Source organism: Ascaphus truei, chromosome 3, assembly GCF_040206685.1.
Source record: "Ascaphus truei isolate aAscTru1 chromosome 3, aAscTru1.hap1, whole genome shotgun sequence".
Lineage (NCBI taxonomy): Eukaryota > Metazoa > Chordata > Amphibia > Anura > Ascaphidae > Ascaphus > Ascaphus truei.
The window spans coordinates 221,752,090-221,773,929 of record NC_134485.1 but is presented as its reverse complement, the minus strand read 5'-3'; the positions used below and the strand labels follow the sequence as shown (position 1 = coordinate 221,773,929).

The 21,840-nt window shown below is 42.4% G+C and overlaps 1 protein-coding gene across 3 annotated transcripts in view; it reads right to left on the bottom strand.

The window, feature by feature from the left end:
- Positions 1 to 15,793: 15,793 nt before the first annotated feature.
- TXNL4B (thioredoxin like 4B) overlaps positions 15,794 to 21,840 on the bottom strand; it is a 62,839-nt gene continuing 56,792 nt past the window's right edge. For 2 of the 3 annotated variants that reach the window (XM_075590121.1, XM_075590118.1), the window contains exons 2-4: positions 17,565 to 17,728; positions 17,321 to 17,472; positions 15,794 to 16,258 (exon numbers count right to left, since the gene is read on the bottom strand). In XM_075590121.1, coding sequence (XP_075446236.1) covers positions 16,093 to 16,258; positions 17,321 to 17,472; positions 17,565 to 17,696 — 450 coding nt within the window. In that variant the 5' untranslated portion in view covers positions 17,697 to 17,728 and the 3' untranslated portion in view covers positions 15,794 to 16,092. Of the gene's footprint in view, positions 16,259 to 17,320; positions 17,473 to 17,564; positions 17,729 to 18,979; positions 19,340 to 21,840 lie in introns of all 3 variants that reach the window. The other variant, XM_075590119.1, reaches the window with a different exon arrangement.

The following is a 21,840-nucleotide window of genomic DNA, read 5'->3' as shown; positions in this document are numbered from 1 at the left end:
TGAGTGCGCTCTGGGCTTGAAATACTTTATTTTTCAAACAGGAGAAGCAATGCTGTTAAATCTCATATGCAGTGGTTGACAAATCACCAAAAAATCTACTCGCCACACAAAAAAATCTACTCGCCACCTAGTACCAAACGTGTGCTGCTTGGGCCAATATTTACTCGCCCGGGGGTTAAATCCACTCGCCCGGGGCGAGCAAATGTATAGGTTTGTCGAACACTGCTCATATGAACCCTAGTGCTATGGCAGGACATAATTAGGGGGTTACCATAACTGACCTTCGGATAGACTGTGATTTCACACCCTATGCTCGATTTGCATTAAAAAAAAAAAAAAACTTGTTAGGTGATATTAAAATTATTCACATTCTAGAAGAAAACAGAAAAAGAAGATAAACACTTTAAAATACCTCAAAACAATACATAACAATCCACTGTGAACCTTATTAAAATAAAAATACTTTATTGAACCATGGGCCATGAACTTAAGCTCCAGAATGGTGCGACAACTGCATGTGTAAAGGATGCATGAAATGCTTCCAGCACACGTGCAAATGAATACTGTGAAAGGCTGTTGGGACAGACACAAGGTATCTCACCATAGAAGAGCCAAAAATCAAATAGGCTGTCGCTGTAAAGTTGTACCTTCCACTGTATAAAGCCATGTAATTACATCAGGGGAGATGGCAATTAACCATGTTAAGGTTAAACATGTTAAGGTGTCTAAAACCCCCAGCCCAGACAGCTTTTCCAATATGTATTATAAGAAATGTTCAGCAATTCTGGCTCAATATCCAACTAGCCTTTTCTAAGCAAACATACTTTCATTTATAAGACAAAACTTAAGGCTGCAGTTATAGTGCCGGCAATGGCAATGCGACGTCGCGGCAAAACAAATGTATTGCCGCCGTCGCGTGCGCTTATAGTAGAAGCGACGCGACAGAGCGACGGCTTGGTCGCGATCGCTGGAAGTCAAGTCAATTGGATTTTTCCAGCGACCACAGCATGACGTCGCTGTCGCTGATGACGGCACTATAACCGCAGCCTAAGGCTGCGGCCAGGGTGTAGAGATGCGCGCGTTTAAATACCTTCTACCAGATGATGCGTCCAAGGTGCTGTTGTATGTGGGCGCACTTGTGCTTAGAGCGGATCTGCTTGGGGAGACAGTCAAATTTGTTTTTCCGGCGCTATGGTGCATCATGTGACCAGGTAAGTGCCAATGAGAGCACAGCAGTCACACCAACCAATCAGATGGAGCTGAGGATATGATGTCACGCCCCCCTCCCCGCGTGGACGTGAGCAGGACACCCAATCACTCCTGCTCGGGCAGACTGCCATCACGCCACATGAGCGCACGTCTCCTCACCCTGGCCGCAGCCTAACTGGGCAAGCTATAGGCTCATTTCCCTCATCAATGCTGAAATAAAACTTTTTGCCAAAATGATTGCTAATACAGATGTAGCCAATAATATTACAACCCGTGGTGCGCTTTAGCGGGTGAAATAGTGCGACAGCCCAACCCCCCCGTCTCACACGCGGCTGATTCAAAACAATGGTCACTTGTGTATAACATGCTGCAGAGCGCCACGTGTTACAATAACGCTGCCTACATTCGGATGTATCTGTCCCTGCCTGGCTCCCTAGGGAGGTTACATCAGTGTATTAGGCATCCACATTGATTTACCTTGTCTCGGGGGCTGTCAGTGGTCTGCTGCACGATGGAAAAGCTGGATGCCAGGAGTTTTGTAGTTATTAACAGGACAGGCTTTACTGATAAGTCAATAGCTACACATTCTTCTCCAGGTGCATTACTGCATCCCTGGAGTAGCACATCTCTTTAACAGGTTACATGGACATACATTTATAATAGCTCCTTGTAGCACTGTATAACCATTTGTTTCAGGGTCCCAGCTTGGGCTTCCCTGTGTATCCTATCTGGGGATACTTGACTGCAGATCTCTATTACTTTACTCTCTCTATAATGTGTTCCGAATGGGCAAACACTAGGGTAATAGTCCACTTGTACTTGCTGAACTCATTCATTCGGGGATGCTCACCACAGGGACAGGCATTCGGGCATGCTTCAATATCAGACTAGTCCCAGAGCTACAGGTTGGGCAACTCCTATGGGACACAGGCATCACCTCTGGGAGCCTGTACCGCTATGACTCCTACATTTCTAGTGAGCCTTCCCAATACACTTACCTATCTATCAAAACAACACAGGGGCTACTACCCTAAAGTACCTTATGGCATAACTGTGTACTTACATATTTACCGGTAAGACTCTCTATCCTCTAGCTCTCTCCCTGGGATCTGAGGGGGAGTTCTTCTCCCCTCCTATTTATCACTTCTCTCCCACTCCCTGACCCCAGGCACAAAAGGGGTGGAGCTTGACCTCTGCAGAGTCACCCTAGACCAGGTGACCAATCCAGGATATTACAGAAGCAGGGTGTGGCCAGGCCTCTGCCTAGCCACTTTACAACATACTATCTAAGGGGGCAGGTGTTCAATATCTAACTACTTCATACCCTTTAACCCCTTACACCCACATGGTAATCCCAGCAGGGGGGGTGGGTTTCATGGACATAAAAAAATGTATACTTGTAGCAGAGTCCCCCTCCTTACCTCTGGTGAGGGGGAACGGCTTGGTTGCCCGTCGGAGCTCTGAACGAGTGGGGAGAGGTGGCAGTGGCCGCTTCAGACTGCCGCGCATGCGCAGTTGCGACCGGAGCGGTGGCCATCTTTAAATTGCTTCAAAAGCCCATAGAGACTACAATCCCCAGAATGCTTTGCGGGAATAGCGCGGCGGCCATCAGGATGGCTCCGCATATGCAGCCGCGGAACTACAAGTCCCAGAATCCCTAGAGGGAGGGACTGTACCACATGGGACTGCCCAGCCAATAGGATTGTAGCAAGGGGGGAAACAGGATATTCTCCGCGTGCAGGGAGCACGCGCGCCAGTCTGGACGGAGGAGGCAAACAAGAAGGTTATGTCCAGGGAGCAGTGCTTCATGGCCCAGATCATGCCCCCTCGGCCCCAGTTAGTCCCTGAGCCATAGTAGAGGAGTGTTGCAGGGAAGGCCCCAGATAGGGACTCTTTCCCTTACTGATATTTCTGCACCGGTGACCGGACGGCCACGCAATGCTTTGCAACCTGGGATCAGGCCGCAGTACCCCAGAACATTCAGGTTTGACCCTCCAGCTGGAGCTCATCTCATGAGGAGGATCAGGACCCTTAAGAGAGAGGGGATTTGTGTTGGAGGCCCCGCTATGTGGGACCCGCTCAAACCCATCGCAACGAGCAGCACCTGGGTACTGGAGTACCCAGGCAGGTACCCACAGGGGGTAGCGCTACCTCACATTTGGGTGGGACTTGCTGGGACAGGACACCAGGAGTATTGGTGCCACAGCATCCTCAGTACTTTGGGGGAACCACCAAGTGTTGGGTCACTGGGGTTATTCTGTGGGTACAGTTGTTATATAGCCATGGCTGGTCCAGACTTTATTTCTGCCTTCCTGTCACGTACATTCTGAGTGCTACAGACAGTGACAGGCTACCCTGTGGGGTTTACCCCCCCCCCACCCCACGCCCCCCCCCCACCCCACGCCCCCCCCCCACCCCACGCCCCCCCCCCCACGCAGCCTCTCTGAGTGGCTGGAGAGGAGGTGACACTGGATCTGTGTTGCAGCCAATCATGGTGCAAACCCTGTGCCCTCCCCTTTTTGCATTAGGGAGGACACATTCCAAATTATAGAGTAATTCTGAGTTTGAGTCCTTCCCAGCTAGGGAAGGGAGAAGAGCTCAGCCCCTTCTGGGGTGGAGGAGCTCAAGATCTGTGCATAGCACAAGGCCTCAACATTATCTGCTGGCCCACACCATCCAGGGGTCTGAAACACATTCTCCCCAAGGATGCAAACGCTGTAATACCAGCTGCAGTGGCTGCATCAAATAAAGACCCCTGTTATATACTTCCAACTAAGTCGCAGTCTATTGGACAGAAGTATAAGACAAAAGAACTGTCATGGTAGGGACTGCCTGCAGCTCTGCTGTAGCCTGCTATGACTGGAGGCGCTGTCACCAAATGAAAAGAACCTGAGGATCACCTAAAGTCTGTCCTGTTCCCCACAGCATCACGGAAGCTCATCTCCCCTGAACCCTCACAGGTAACCAGCACAACACGAACCTGTAGCCTAGGCAAAATCTCCCAGGGGGCCTGGGGGGGGGGGGGGGAGGGGGTAGCAGTGCAGTTATATGTGTGTACAGTAAACCTTTGTTACATACATTGTGTGATGTATTACTGTGTATTGGTTCCTGGGAGGGGTTATCCCGCCAACGCTGGGATCCCTCATAGCTGGAGGCGCTGCACGCAAGGAGAAAGAGCTCCCTGGCTCCCAGAGATGGAGACTTAGGCCTCCTATGAGCAACAGGTACAGCAGCATGTGTAGTTGCCCGCGGAGTTCCCTTAGGCATAGGGAAAGGGGGCTACAAACTTCAGACCTGATCCACCCTGATCAGGCAGGTTTTATCCCAGCCAGACAACCTCTAAAAACCAGGAAAATAATTGATATTGCACATTGAGCCAAGGCCTCGAACATCATGTCTATGATGTTGAATATTGATGCGGGTGACAATAAATGTTTGAAGGCTTTCGACAGGGTGGACTTGTGATGCATGTTCTCCATATTAAGAGCTTTTGGTATTATGAAAATGTCCTTTGGGGTATATCAGATTTCTAGAAATCCTCCTCAGTCAGAATTTAAGTTCAGACTTCCTTTCCCCTGAATTCTTCGCTCTTTTTATAGAACCCTTGTCCTCCAAAATCAGAAACAATCCCAACATTTCAGGTATTCCCCACTAAATTGCTCAAATTTAACACAACCCTTTTTGCAGACAATACACTGATCACCTTAACTAAACTCGTTATATCTCTCCCTTACCTGTTCAATGATTTAGGAGGTTTTTTTTGGTATTCTCTCAGGTTTTTATAAATAAATTATTCCAAATCCACTGCACCGTCCCTGTTGATCCAGTGAGACTTATTACATTAAAGTACAACTTCTACTGGCAAAACTCCACTCTGCCTTTCTTGGGTGTTTATGGGACTATTTCATTTGTCACATCATATAAATCAAATGACCTCAAGTTGATAAAGACACTTAAAAAAATATCATGAATCCTAGAGCAAATATAATATTACTTGGAATAAAAAGATATGCTCTATAACATTTTTAGAGGACCTGTAATCCTGTATCTCTTCATTTTTTTTTGGAGTGGTAAGAGAGGCCCGGATACATCAAACTGCAGTAGCCTAAAAATGCTGTATTATCGAACAAAAAAGTACATTATTTTTATAGTGCAATTCATCAACGTTGCACCACGAAAAAAAAATCACACTTTTTATTGGATTTGATAAAAAAAAAAGAGGCCTAATACCGCATTGTTTGGTGTGAGCGGCTATTCATCATGTCCCAATATTTATCATAACAGGATAAACACCAGAAATACTGCAAAATATTGTATAACCTACTCCAAACTGGCGTTAGCCCTATCTTTTCCATGTATATAATGGCCAATATATAGCCCATTATATAAATAGGCAAGATAAACTAAGCCAACCTGAAATAGATTATAAAATATTCCTTACTAAAACATTACAGTACATATTAAACATTTAGTAGCCCAAGTGGTCACCTAGTCATGGTTTCTCATGACTAGTTGACGAAAACAGGCTAAAAAGGGATTCATATAAAAATACACTACCTAACCGCCTTGGCCACCTTAGTCCAGTCTAGGACGGTTCGCCGCGACCAAAACGCCACCGACATTCCGCTGCCGGGACATTTCGCCGCAAGCCACTTTGCCACGATGTCAGCTCCTGCGTCCGACCCACCGTCTGCCACACGGCCGCACAGATAAGCCAGGTCTGCATGTCCCAACCGCCCACTCCGCTTCTGTGCCAGAGTGCCCACTGCATGTCCAGTCCGCCAGCTCCGACAACTGCATGTTTACATGTACCGCACGGGACTGCTACACTGCCTCTCTGACAAGCCTCTCCAACGCGCCATCTTTAAATGTACCGCATGAGACATTTAAACATGCAGTTGTCGGAGCGGGCGGTCGGGACATGTAGCGGGCGGTCGGGACATGTAGCAGGCGGTCGGGACATGTAGCAGGCAGTCGGGCGCTGGAGTGGACGAGCTTCCCGGTGGCAAAGTGTCCCAGTGGTTGAACACCAGCAGCGTTTTGGTCATGGCAAAATGTCCCATTCCGACCTTTGTGGGTATTTTGTGGGCATTGCCATTTAATGCTTTACTAACCACTAAGGTAATCAAGGGGTTAACCCCTCCCACCGCCCCCGCCCCCAAGGCAGGCCTAACGACCCTTTCTGGGGAAACTGCTGCCTTCACTCACACCCCAAAAACCACCAACCCACTCCCCCAAACAACCTCCCCTTCTCTAGACCAGTGTTTCCCAACTCCAGTCCTTAGGGAACCCCAACAGGTCAGGTCTTAAGGATATCCCTGCTCCAGCACAGGTGGCTGAGTCAAAATGACTGAGCCACTGATTGACCCACCTGTGCTGGAGCAGGGATGCACAGGTGGCTCAGTCAAAATAGCTAAGCCACTGATTTAATCCACCTGTGCTGGAGCAGGGATATCCTTAAAATCTGACCTGTTGGGGTTCCCTGGGGATTGGAGTTGGGAAACACTGCTCTAGACTAATGGCCAATAGCCCTGTCACGGAAGGACAGGAATCTTTCATGGGATCAAGCACCAGACAGGACACAGAGATCAAATAAATGGGGTGTTTATTTCGGCTGGAGCCAACAGACCCAGCACAAAGTCACTTAACAGAGCTATAGTCACAAACTCAGAGCAGTACAGAGGGAATCCTAGTCACCTAGGTGCCGTCGTCACTGCAAGGCGTCCCTATACATTGCTAGGGTTAATACATAATATTCTGGGCACAGGAAGATGGGTAGAGCGGGTGATCCTGTACCTCCATCAGACAGGCAGGGGCAATGACTGGGCTTAACCTTTATTAATGAGCCACATTGCCCCTCCCGTCGCAAGCCTTATTAGCTAAATGTGGATAATAATGCTTTGGGCCATAAAAAAAAAAACATGTTTAAAATAATTCACCACTACATTAAAAATACATTTTAACCCTAAATAATTCATTGTCACTGTGGCTACCTAGGCCTCTCATTGGCAATCAATGATAAACTATGATATATATATATATATATATATATATATATATATATATATTACAAAATGAACAATATTACAATACATTACTTACCCCTGTTTACTACATTAGTGTCATTGCTAAGCAATGCTTTACTAACCGCTAAGATAATGAAGAGGCTGTAGTACTATATATAAAAGAGGGAGGGGGAGGGAATGGCAGGAGGGGTCAACCCAATGGTTACCATAGTGGTTAGTAACGCATTGCATGACAATACTTTACTAGGCACTAAGATGGCCAATGGGGTTATGTAGTGTTTTTATTTATTTATTTTTTTATTAACCCCTTTGGTGCCTGTGGTATACCTTGGAAACCACTAGCATCAACCGGGTTAATGTTATTTCTATCAAAGGCTTCTATAATAATAGTTAATATAGAAGCTGTGGAAGTATAATATTTTAATATTACTAACATATGTACTGTATAACCTATGAGAAAAGCCATGTTTTGTGTTACAGTATATTATGGGTAACAGTTCTCTGAACTTTGTCACCTTATTATAGCTGACCCTGTGTTTATTTTCCTGAGGTGGGCACCTCTCCTCTCCAGCTCTGAGCAATGTGCAAAGACACATTCCAGGCACTAAAGTTAACTAGACCTCAGTAGTTTCAAATTAGTTTTAAAAGCAGGTTAGTTATAATAATAAGAAAAGAGAAGGATCTTATTAGCTTAGTTTCCAGGATCAAACTGTTTTGTTTTCTTATGATTAGAATAGGTGAGAAATATGTTTTTTGTTATTTTTGTGAAGTTGGTTGGCTGTGTATGAGAGAAGTGTAAATTCTGTTTGTTTTGTGTCTGTGTTCTGTGTTTTTTTTGATAAGAGAAAATCCCCTTGTGTGTTTTCTGTTTGTGTGGGAACAGACATACATTTCAATTTAATTTATCCTTGTCCAAAATTATTAGGATTTTTTTAAGAAGCTGATCACAAGCACACTGATTAAAGTATATGTTAAGGGTGTCTTGCCCCTTGACGATGTCCCTTTTTTATTTTTGGGTTGCTATGGAAATTGTAGCCTGCATTGGGCTAAGAGAAAAGCTCAATTTTTACCTGAGCTCACCCAGACAGCTTGGCTATATGCTCAGAAGTGTGTTACCATATATGATTGTTTTTAGTTTTTTTTTTCATTCTGATCATTTGATTTTAGAAAGATCAAAGTTAGAATGTACCAAATAACTAAATGTTTTATAGTGGCTCAGAAGAGAAAATAAATTTTAAATCAAATGTTACAAATGAGTGTTTTAATATGAAACAATTTGCAAATTGTAAAACCAGTTATGTAGTTTACTCTCTGGAATGCCCCGGTGGCCTACAACATATTGGAAAAACATGTAGACCTTTGAGGGTTCGCATTTTGGAACATTTGGGGAACATTAAAAAGAAGCTAATTACATATAGTGTTCCTAAACATTTTTTATAGCACATAACGCTGATCCCTCTGGTCTTAAATATTGTGCGGTTGAACACGTTGAAAACCACTGGAGGGGGGGTGGTAGAGACAAAAAACTTATTCGAAGAGAGCTATTGGATTTTTAAAATGAAAACACTCACCCTGTATGGTTTTAATATTGATATCGACATCTCAGGCTTTCTGTAATATTTAATAATTAATGTGTATATATATATATATATATATATATATATATATATATATATATCACAGAAAAGCCTGCAACAGACCTATATGAATAAACTGTGCTAAAACCAGTTAAATAAGGTGTAAATAATAACACCACTGGCTGCTGGACTTGTGCTAAGTATCTTTTGCACCTTACTTGACTGTGTTGTATATCATCTGTTTGAGTCAACCTCTGTGTGTGCCAAATCATACTTGTTTCACCTACTGCATTATATTACTGTTATGCACACACTGACCCCCAATAGGGGTTGTAATCTCAGCAGTTACTGACCGGCCGGTCTGAGTTTTTAGGTGCAAACATTGGTTTGCCTCTACATTCTTATTACTCATTGGTGTAGTTATTCATCCACTTAGCATATAGCACCAGCATTTCACTATATGTTTCCACATCATAGTTCAGTCACAAGCTCTCCTTTTAGATTAATTTAAATTTAGTAACAGCCTATTTCAGCTTGTTATTTCTCTTTTTAAGGGGTTATAGTACCATTCTACAGCAGGTAGGACACCACCGTTTCTTTTTTAATTTATGTATGTCTATTTGTGATAAATAAATTTTGATACTCTTTTGTATGCTAGAGTGCTATTGGGGGATTCTTTTTTCTGTGTTGGTCTTTATATATATATATATATATATATATATATATAGTGCAGAATAAATGAGTTCTTCAGTATTAGGTGATACCTTTTTTATTGGACTAACAATTTATGTCATAGGACAAGCTTTCGAGAGTTCTCCTCTCTTCTTCAGGTCAAGCAATACTTGAAAAAGAGGGGGCTACATATTAAAGAGATGTAATTCCTAAACCCTTCCTCCAATTTGGATGTGAATACCCTCAAATTACAGCTGATAGAATGCACTTTAAGCCCATATTAATTATTTAACTGTAACTTGAATTTATTTTGGTACACAGCCGAAATAACAAAACTTGTATCAATGTCCAATTATTTCCGAACCTAACTGTATATGTATGTGTGTGTGTGTATATACATATATCTATATCTATATCTATATCTATATATATATATATAGTGCAGAATAAATGAGTTCTTCAGTATTAGGTGATACCTTTTTTATTGGACTAACAATTTATGTCATAGGACAAGCTTTAGAGAGGTCTCCTCTCTTCTTCAGGTCAAGCAATACTGATTTACACAGGAATCAATGGCTAAAACAGTGTATAGAGAGAGAGAAAAAAAAACCAGATATTTACTGTAGATAAGGTAGGGTGTTAAGTGTTTGAAGCCAGGAGACAGTGTCAAAGAAAGGTGGGGAGGGGAAGGGATGCTGGGGTGGGGGGGAGGGAGAGAAAGTGTGGATAAGAGTTGAGGCAAGCAGGATGATTACAGACAATTTTGGTAGGGTGTGAGAAAACCCCCCCCCCCCCCAGCATCCCTTCCCCTCCCCACCTTTCTTTGACACTGTCTCCTGGCTTCAAACACTTAACACCCTACCTTATCTACAGTTAATATCTGTTTTTTTTTCTCTCTCTCTCTATACACTGTTTTAGCCATTGATTCCTGTGTAAATCAGTATTGCTTGACCTGAAGAAGAGAGGAGAACTCTCGAAAGCTTGTCCTATGACATAAATTGTTAGTCCAATAAAAAAGGTATCACCTAATACTGAAGAACTCATTTATTCTGCACTATCGCAACTGGACTAACACGGCTATTTTCTGCTTTATATATATATATATATATATATATATATATATATTTACATTTTTTTTCTTTTTATTTGCATATATTTATACATATATATATTTTTTAGGAATATATATATTTTGTGATACTTTCCCCGGATTTTTTTTTACTTTGGACGTTTCCTCCTAGATTTGTTAGATCTTTGATCACTACATATATCCTTTATTTCTATTGTCCTTCTATTGATTATCTCTTTTAGGGTGTTTATAACTTTGAAACATCCGATTTTTGTGCGGACCGTTTTTTGTATACCTTTTGCCATACAGATGTGAGTGTTATTAACTTTAATATTTCTTCTATGGCCCCTTAGAAATGAGTGCTCACATCCATTCTCTTCTTTTTAATCTTTATTCGATTTGATTTGTTTTTATTCATAGATTTGTATTAATTGATTTATAGCTTATACATTTTGTACTGTAATAAAGGTTCTATTTTAACTCTAACCAATCAGCAACAAGATAATATATTATTAATTTATTCAGCTGATGTTCTATGGGAATCTGATTGGTTGGTGATCACTATTTATATTGCTATTGGACACTGGGCACAAATTAACTCCTATTTTGCGGAACGCGTAGAGTTTTTCAAGGAAAGCCCAGTGTAAGGGTCCGTGATGCTCGGTTCACTCCTCGCTTACCCCAAACCGCGACCGGGTGTTCCGCTCCTCCTGCAGCACATCTTGCCTCCCATCTAGGGGCGCACGCGAACCACACTCTGCACTAAATGCTGGCCCCGCCTCCAGGCTGCGTTCACGCGATGATGCCACCATTACGCAGCGGGGCACCCGCTATGCGTGGCACTCGCACACATGCGCCAAACCTTTCTTGCTCCTCTGCTGTGTATATGTAGGTTACTACACCTGTTGCTGATTCCTCTGCCTGTGTATACACCTGTGCTATCTCTCCAGCCAACCACAGCGAGGCATGCTCCTGAGTATGCTCCAACCTCATTGGACTACCTCCCTTTATATGCTCAGCTGCCACACTGGCAATTTGGCTGAGCATAAACCTTCCTGCTTACTAACTGTTCACTGCTGTCTTGCCTCCACAGTCTTGTCCTGCTTCTTGTTCCTGACCTTGGCTACTCTTCCGGACTCCGCTCTTCTGTTCTCCTAACCTCGGCTACGTACGACCATCCTCACCTCTCCAATACAGACCTCGGCAAAGTACCACGATGATCCGCCTTTCTCTAATTCAGACCACGGCTAAGTACCTCCTACGATCCGCTACTCTCCAACACAGACCTCAGCAAGTATTACTGACCATCCAGACCTCTCCTACCCGACCCGGCTACCTCGACCAATCTACACTCCAGATGTGCCCACGCGGCTGTGGGTTGGTGTTATATCAAATCCCCACCTGGGCCTCGTGGTCATGCCGTGTTTGTGGTGAGTACACCGTTACAGTATGCACAGCCCAACCAACATGGACCTGCTGAGATGGGGCGAGTCTTGAGCACGTACGCCAGCATGTTTGCCAAAATGGAAAAATACTTTGAGCAAACTGACCATCGCATGGATGTATTGCACCAGAATCTCATGTCCCTTTCTGACCGGGTACAAACCCCTCCTCCTAGTCCTGTCCCTTCGGAGCCTTCTGCTGCAACTATTGCTTCTATGTCTCCCTCATCTGAACCCCGACTTCCCACACCCAACCGATATGGTGGCGACCCCCATGGGTGCTGGGGTTTTCTGAATCAATGTTTCATAGTTTGAACTTATGCCTAATTGATTCATTTCTCAAAGATCCAAGGTGGCATACATTATATCGCTAGTCACTGATGATGCCCTGGCCTGGGCTTCTCCCATCTGGGAACAAAGATTGGATCTCACCCAGGATATCAGACAATTTACCTGGGCATTCTGCAGTCTTTGATACGCTTGGCCGCAAGGTAACTGCTGCTGGGTGACTAATTTTATTATTTTAGCACTTGAAATTTTCTTCACTATATACTTATTTTGAATGTTTATGTAAAAGGAATTGACAGTATAGAAGTCTTATTTCCACTTTATACCACCTAATCCTCACCTCGGAGGACGAGAGCAAAAGTGAAATTATGCTTCAGTGGGAAGAGGATTTGAATGTTACTTTTAAGTCCAAAGAATGGGAGAAAGCTCAATTTGCATAAAGAACCTGTGTGTTTGCTTTTTTACCAAAGGTATCTAGCCCTAGTTAGATTAAATAACATTTGTAACATTTGTAGTGATATCACACCTAAATGTTTTAGAAGATGCAGCCAAAGTATCAGCACTTTGGTCTGAAATGCAGTCTCACTAATAATATCCTGGTATTAATTCTTGTTACTGGGCCATGGTTTTCCCTGTTAAATACACCTCTTTCAAACACTCGTCACTGCCTCCAGATGTTGCATAGCTGCTAGCTGGAACCAGAAGATGACTCCCAACATAATGCAAATTAAAAAGCGTATATGGCACATAATGAACATGAGGGGGGAAATGGGCAGTTATCAGTCTCAGAAATGTTCCAAATATCAATGTATGGGAACTATAGTTCTATTAATGATCATAATTTTGGTACCAATCTGATTTTACTTAATACCCTACAGTTGTCTCACAACATATTCTCTTTTTGAGGAAAAAAAAAAAAGTTTATGGTATGTCACGAAAGCCACATCTGTGTGCACGACTGTGTATGTGAAAGGAGTTAATAACATCCAGCTGATTCAAACCTCCCCGCAGGGCACTAAAAAGGAGCAATAACATCCCAAAAAGCGTTAAACTAAAAATACATGTTTCTCAGATTCAATGCTCGTCATTGAAAATACATATAAAATTCTTGTTGTGTGAAAATACAGATTGCGACACAGGTTTATTGCAGATCCAATGTATGCTTTAGGGCCTAGGTGGGCAACCTATTTTTCAATGTAGCCACAGGTGTGGCGAATGAGAAGTGAAAATAGCCACACCATGTAAAATTTGAGAAATAAGGCTACTAAAACGAACATTTAAAACAACACGCACTGTTTGAACAAGTTCATTCAAAACATGTACACTTTGACTACTCAGTTACAACTGCTTGAGACGCAAATGATGACAATTCTTCAAATTGAAAATGCAAGACAAGTTAATGCGAAGTTGCAGAAACATTGGCTGACTATCTGTACTCGATGCACATCTTATCTCTGCCTCCAAATTGACATCAACAATTCGAGAAACAAATCCTGATTTTTTTTCCAATCATTCCTGGTGCACCGTCCGTTGTAATAGCAGCTAGTTTTATCAGATATATATATCACTTTTTTTTTTAAGCTTTTTTTTGGCAAACTCCAATTAGCCACACTTTCATGGCCAATTAGCCACTTGTGGCTATTGTCTACAGGGTTGCCCACCTCGGCTTTAGGGGGTTAACAATCCCAAGCTTCAGTCAGTACAGGTAATACAGTATGATAGGTTATAAATTGAGAGCAGTCTTTTGTTAAATGTACAGTATCTCTTCTACTCTGAGGTTTCTATTCCTTAAGCAGGCGTGATATCACTTTCCCCCTAACTACAAAATAACCTTTCATTTGAACCTTTTCATTGCTTGTTAGTATAAAGGGAAAGCTGCTAGAACAAAGCATATATTCATTTTGAAGATCATGTATCTGCTGTCTGTGCACCTCCTCAATATGGCCAAATACTATTAAGCCTCTCAACTGGTTCAGCTCCTCCTCTGGAGCTCTCCCGAGGGCTCCAGGGGTTGGGTCAATAGAGGATACTGAATGCAAGCCAGACATTATTACCTCCCTGTTGTGGCTGTCAGGGAAGAACCGCCCACCCACAATCAAATTACAGCTGATCATCAAGCACCCCTCCCCGGCCTCTCGGTACAAGCATTTACATCTCGGAAAGTCCTAGGAATTTGTAGAGTCCAGGATAGGGTGTCCGGTCAGACAAGTCTTTCACGTAAAAGATCAGACTTTTTAATTTCTTTACTCAATTTCGGTGATCTTGACTCCAATGGCTGTGCGCTGCTTCTACCTTGTTTGCTGAATCTGGATGTTTAGTATCTGCAGCTTGTCACACTGGGGAAGAATCAGAATTAGAGGACTAATTTCAACTCTTTACCAGCAACTCATGAGCCCAGTCTATAACCAAAAATGTGCATACATGTCAAAATGGGAGGATGAATTGGGGGATACATTATAGGATGAGGACTGGTTGGACATATTTCTCGCGGCATCTAAGAGCTCCATTTGCACCATCGCCAAGGAAAACGCATACAAACTATTGTTCATTTGGTACTTGACACCGGTCCGACTTCATGCCATTAATACATCACACTTGGCGGCCTGCATTATAGGTTGTCGGCAAAATGGCTCCTTATCCCACATCTGGTGATTCTGCCCCATAATATGCCCCATTCTGGAACCAAATATTCAAACTTATCAATGCTCTCCTGGGCACATCACTGAGACCAGAGTCTCAGTGATGTGCCCAGGAGAGCATTGATAAGTTTACCGCCTTCTCCGACCTTGGATCGTCTGACTACCCTATCTGCCTGCTTCTTGAACGCTCAACCTACATTGCACTGTGGCTTCAGTCTCTTGGTTCCAGCTACCAATGAGCATCCCTATTAATCCTGTGGATTCTCCTTCAAACTTTGACAGAGAGGGCCCAGGAATTTGTATGATATCTCTTTGAAGATACCATGGCCAGATCAGGTCTAAATATCTGCTACACTGTCACCAATCACAAATTATGAACATGTTTCTTTTCATTGTTTTATTGGCCCATTAATCCAGACACCATGATGACAAGGAATAACGACACGGGAGAGAGGAAACATAGGTGTTTTTATCATTAAAGTTAACCCCTTGGTTGCTGTATTTGTTAAACACAGCTTAACATGTTTGTCTCTACTGTGACAGTATGAATGTAGGTAGGTCCACATACTGTGTAGACCAACTGGACTATTTAACTATTATTATCATTTATCCTTATTAACAAGAGTTAATTTATTTAATTGTCTCTGTTACATCAATGCAAATGTTAACAATACCCCCCTTTTTTCTCTAACCCTTTACTTTTGAATGAAAGTTTCTAAACAAGCCAAAAATAGTCAACTCATTAATTAAAAAAAAAATCTGTTGAGCGGACACAGATTTAATTTGGCATACTCTTTAGAAATCATAGAACTGTGTCTAATACACTGGATGATAAAGGGACAGTACACAACCTAAGAGATGTAGACACAGCTTTAAAAAGGTTACTTTATTTACATAAATTAACATAATTGAAAGGATTTTTTTGCAATCCATACACCCCCTCCCCCCCCAAAAACACATTTCAAACATTTTAGCTGGAATATAGCAATAATATTGCTTCAGATAAATTTGTTCTTTACCTATTCAGTTGAGAAATAATTTTCTTCCAATATACTGTATATGCTGGACAGTTCACGCAACATGAACCAGATTTCTAGTCATTGACAGTAGAATCTACTAACTCAACAAAGTTCTTGAGCACAGCAAGTTTATACTTTATTCCCAAGCCTCCTAAACTCCCTGGTACAGAAGGTCATATTTGGGAATGTTCTTGGGGTCGATTGGACTTCGCACAATGAGTTTTCCACGCATTGCTCCTCGGTAGAGGACTTCAATGAGATCTATAAAATCCTGCTTGGTTTTGAAACTTCCCACAAACTTTGTATGATCTGGAGATCTGTAAAAATAATGTAGGGAATATTAGTAAGCATGGCATGGATTCCTAAAACCTTACCAACTTGGTGAGCAAGATTTGTAATCCAGTACAATAATACTGTTGAGTACATCGTGCTTTGATCCTGAATGTTTTAAAAACTTCTAATATCCATCATATTAAATACATATATGAATAAGAGTTCAATGTGCAAAACCTTTGTTTAGATTACTTTAGTCCACTTCTTTAGAGCACGTATGATTAAACCTGGTTAGTGAAACTAGCCAAGCTGTTTAATTTTTGTATGTCACAATATTTGATCCAGTGGAGATGAGGGATCCTCTGGTTACAGAGATATTTAATTTTTAAATTCCCACCTAACAAACACTTGTCCTGAAGAACAATAAGGCTGCCATGGTCAGCTTTACTTCGGCAGCCAATAGAAAGGCTTTAACATTACCATTAACTTACATTAGCGACTACAATAAAGAATGTTAAATTGCAGCCAGTGAGTCGTGGCGGTTTTGGGATGCGAGTGCTCATTTTTGGTGCCTTGCGGAGAGGCGAGTGAGACTAGGCAAGAGGACTGGTTATTAACACACGTGACAGCAATTAATAGCATTGCAAAAGTTACTCCAATAGTAAATCAGAAGCAATGACATGATATACAATACATGATGCTATTTGAGAAATTCACACCACTGCGGAAATGCTGTATCAATCCTCAAGTCCCAGTGATCAGATATGACTCATACAGCAGTTCCTAAAATAGCGGCAATTTTTAGACATCTCTTAAATACTGTTTCATATCAATACATTCTCTAAAGCAGAAAATGACTAGAACTGCACCTATGAATGTATCCAATATTATCACACCACAAAGTGTTTCCTCTGGTGGGAGTTTTAATGCATTATGATGTAATTACCAATTCTATACAGTGGAGTTGTGAATTGCAAAATTGCACGATTAAGTGTTTTACCACACGGCACCGAGTGCAATAATGTTGGTTACATCTTTATAGCTTTGCACGCTGTCAGGAACCTAAAGAGCATACATTTAATTACACACAATCAAATCCATGTTACCCGTAATCCACTTTCATATGCTGTCCATTAAAGAAAAATATGGTGGACGGAATGTAGCTGATGTCAAAGTACTGAGTGTAGACCGGCACCTTATCAGCATCAACAAGGTAAATAGTCGCCATTTTACTAAGGTCATGTGAAGTCTTTGCAAGCTGAAAACAAGAGAAAAAAAAGACATGAATACACAGAAAGATTTATAAGCCACCTATGTTTTATATCCGCTTAAAGTAAAAAGTACACTTACTATGTCATCCAGCTGTAGACAGGTAGAGTCATCATCTCTTCCAAATCTAAGAGCCAAGACCTTCTCAGCTGTAGTTTTTATTGCATGATCCACGTCCCTTTTGCTGCTCAGCTTGGGCAGCAGGAAACTCATGGTGAATGATGCTGCATTCACCACTCCAGCTTCTAAAAGAGATGAGGAAGATTAGTCCATTATCTGGTAAAGCTTACACACAAAAACATTTAAATTGAGTGCTCAATATTTTAACTTGGCATTCATTTCCACGTTGAATATCAATGTAACTGGTTTGTTTAAGAAGATTCAATGGGGCACATATACCAAGTGCCGTACGGATGATCGCACCTGTTCCGGAGCATTTACTCCTATTCAACTCAGTGGGAGTTAATACTGGGACACGTGCGATATTACCTGTACCCCCACCAGATGTATTTGCCGCAATGACTCTAAGAGCAGCGATGCGCAAACTGGGGGGCGGGAGAATTTATAGGGGGAAGGGAGGGGAGCGCGGGTGGTTTCAGAGGCCCACACTCTTCCCCACGGCATTTAAATTAAATGCCGGGGGAGGCGTGAGGCCTCTGTAACTCACTTACCTGTCGGGTCTTCGGTGACACGTCGCCATGGCGGGGTCATTTGACATCACACATCGCCATGGCAACGCGTGTCAAATGACGTGCTGGGGTCCCGTGACGTAATTTGACACCGAGCCATTGGGAGAGGGAGAGGGGGGGGGGGAGGGGGAGAGCGCGAATGCTGCGGCTCCCGGCAAGGGGGCTGCTGCTCAAGAAGTTTGCACACCCCTGCCTTAGAGTAAACTTGACTTATTTATTGTTGTGTGAAAAATAATTATTGTTTTCCTTTCTACTGAAATTTTTATTTGTCACATACTTACTATTCTTCTGGAGTCAATTAAAAAACAAAAACAAAACAAAAAAAACAATTTACCTATAGATTTTAGCTTCCAGTTAAAAATATACTGCTATTACTTCACATTGGCTGTGGGACTGTCCTTGGCTTCCTGTGCTTTAATTAAGTAATAATTCCAAAAGAACAGGGCATTATTGGCCAGTAATGCCCTTTTTTGTGGGGATTATTACTATTATAGTCTAAATTAAGGCTTTTTTCATAAATAAGACACTTTTGTATAGTTATATAGATTTTATTAAAATAAAATGGTAAATACATTAAACCACCTCTATATACGCTTACACTGCAGATATCTATATCACACACTGCCGCCCCTCTGTGTACACACACAGCAGCTCAACACACAACACAGCAGCTCAACACACACAACAGCACAGCACACCACACACACTGCTGCTGCTACACCCATAAACACTGCTGCTGACACTGACACACACACACACTGAAGCACTATACTGTGAGGATTCGCCATCCTGATAGCCGGAACTCACCTCCCCATTCTATTCCGTCAGGCACTCAGGAGGCGCAATGCCACGACGGCTCCCCTACATGCGCACGACGCGCGACCAGTCTGTTCCCCAGCGGTTCCCGCACATAATCTCCAACCCCGCTCTGACGTACGGCCTGCTCGTTCGGCCAGTCTCTCTTCCGGATCGGTTCTCAAGCTCCGACCCCGCCCTGACGTACGGCCTGCTCGTTCGGCCAGTCTCTCTTCCGGATCGGTTCTCAAGCTCCGACCCCGCCCTGACGACGGACATGCACGGTGCGCGAGTGGCACACGTTCTGGACATCCTCGCCTGACTTCGGTGTCGCGCGCGGAACGGGTCTTCTCTGGACCCGCCTCCAGACTCCTTTTTATATTTCAAAAGACTGGATCTGTCAATCGCTGCGACCTCAGTTATAGTTTGATCTAACATATGAGATGGATATTTTCTATTGATAAATTTGTGTTTAAGATCATTTGCCTGGGTGTTAAACGTCTCTAAACTGGAGCTATTTCTTTTTAATCTAATAAATTGTCCTTTTGGTATATTATTAATCCAGGATGGATTATGGTGACTGTTCGCATGTAAATAATTATTCGCTTGAACGGTTTTAAAAAATGTTTTAGTATGTATTAAATTATCCTTAATAAAAATAACTAAATCTAAAAATTCGATGGATGTATTGCTAATTTACCATTCATTACTCAGTTTAACCAAAAGGCTCCTACCAAACGTAAGACCATTAAAAAAATATTGGCCTATTCTAAGAAAAGATAAAGAATTGGTGGATATGTTACCGGTTTATCCGAAAATCATATTCACCAAAGCTCCAAACATAGGACAAAAGCTGGCTCCAAGCTGTCCATCACTGCGACCCTCTCGTCATACTAATATCATCTGCAATGGATATTTCCCTTGCAACAGATGTATAGCCTGTAAATATAGTCCAAAAAGCTTTTCTTTTTCATCAAACAATACAGCAAAAATTTACAAAATCAAACAACATATCACTTGTAATAGTTCATATGTAATATATCTCCTTGAATGTCCCTGTGGTCTGCAGTATGTGGGTATGACCACCAGATCCGTCAAACGACGTTTATATGAACATATATATATAATACATTAAAAAAGGCTTGATTACACATAGTGTGTCTAATCATTTTCTTCAGGTGCACGGGCAGAATACCAAGGGACTCACTTGTACGGCCTTGGAGGCCATTACACCCCATTGGAGAGGGGGCAATGTTGTGGGCCTTCTGGGGAGGAGAGAATCCTTTAGGATCTATGAAATTCGTACTCTGTCCTCACTAGGCCTCAACATTGAGTTTGATCTAAAAGCCTTCTTGGTTGGCACATAAATTGTATATTTAACATCTGTTAAATAAAAGGAATTTACTTATTTACATTTCTGCATGTTGATCCACTATTCCAAAAGTGGTTTTGAATTAATGTATTCTAATTAATTTATAATATCATGATTGTACATGATCAAATTTGTGTATATTGTTACAGCAATTGATACATATAATATATAGTTGTTATACCATTAGGGTACAGTATACACAATTAATACGAGACACATATACAACGACAAACCAATAGACTTTATGCATAGCATATTGTCTAAGTATACAGTTAAGTTTATACACATCACAACACACATTCAAATGATAGTTTGTCACACAATATAAATGTATAAATAGATAGGCACACTATATGTTTTATTCACATTTTTTAACGTCACAGGTGCAATTGGGTATCTACATAACATCAAATATTTTGATTAATTATTTAGATATAATAAATCTATGTAAGGTAGAGAACAAAAAATATTTTTTACCACCATCTATTTACATCATATAGTAGACATTGATCATAAAGAATTACATTTCAGAGGGTCATTCATCACATATCACACTACACATGTTTTCACGGTATAAGATCTTGAATAATATTGTTTTTATTTTATTTTTTCTTATTAGTTATGATATAAGTTATACCTATCAAATTATATCACTTGTAGCACGTATTGTTTAAATGTTATCTGTTTCATGTATAAGTATGTGTAGTTAATTGTATGTTTGTATATCAGCTGAGTTTTCATTCACAATTGTTGCGCAAGAGCAGGACGTTTCAACCTGCGAGTGCGCATGTGCAGGACTATTACCAGGTGAATCATATAATTTTTTAATCAACTACCTATAAAAAGGACATTTCGGGACACAATTATTATACCCCTGAGGAAGGAAGCAGCGCTTCTGAAACGCGTAGGGTGGTCACGCTGATCACACTGCTGATTTTTTTATTTATCCCCCCCCCCCCACTGGCTGTTTATTGAATCTGCTGCCACGGATTGAAAGACCATTGCGTTATCCTTGGTGAATCTGCTGCCGTCGTTCACAGGCTGGCTACACACTCTGAGTAGTGTATCGAGAGGGGCGTTCTGCCCACATACCAGCCAATGTGTGAAACTTGTCCAAGACTAAGGCCTCGGCCATGTTAAGTGCTTGCTGGCGGAAGAGCGCTAAGGCGCGTTCCCGCTCAGCACTGAGCCCCTACAGCCGCAATTAGAGCGGCTTTAGTAGGGACTCACCTGCTCTTCCACGCGCTCGCGGAAGCGCAGGTCTTAGGGGAATTTAAAATTCCCCCGCTTGCCGGCGAGACAGGCCGGTCACGTGAACGGTTCGCCCAATGAGCGCGAACCAGCTCCGTGACGTCACTGGCCCGCCCCCGGCCAGTGATGCGCCCGCCCCCAGCCCGCCCCCTGACGGCCCGATGACAGCGCGTGCGGTAAGAAACCGCAAGGCCAGGAAAAGCACCCGCTTTCCCTGAGCCCCGGCGCACCTCAGCGAGCAAGCAGGGAG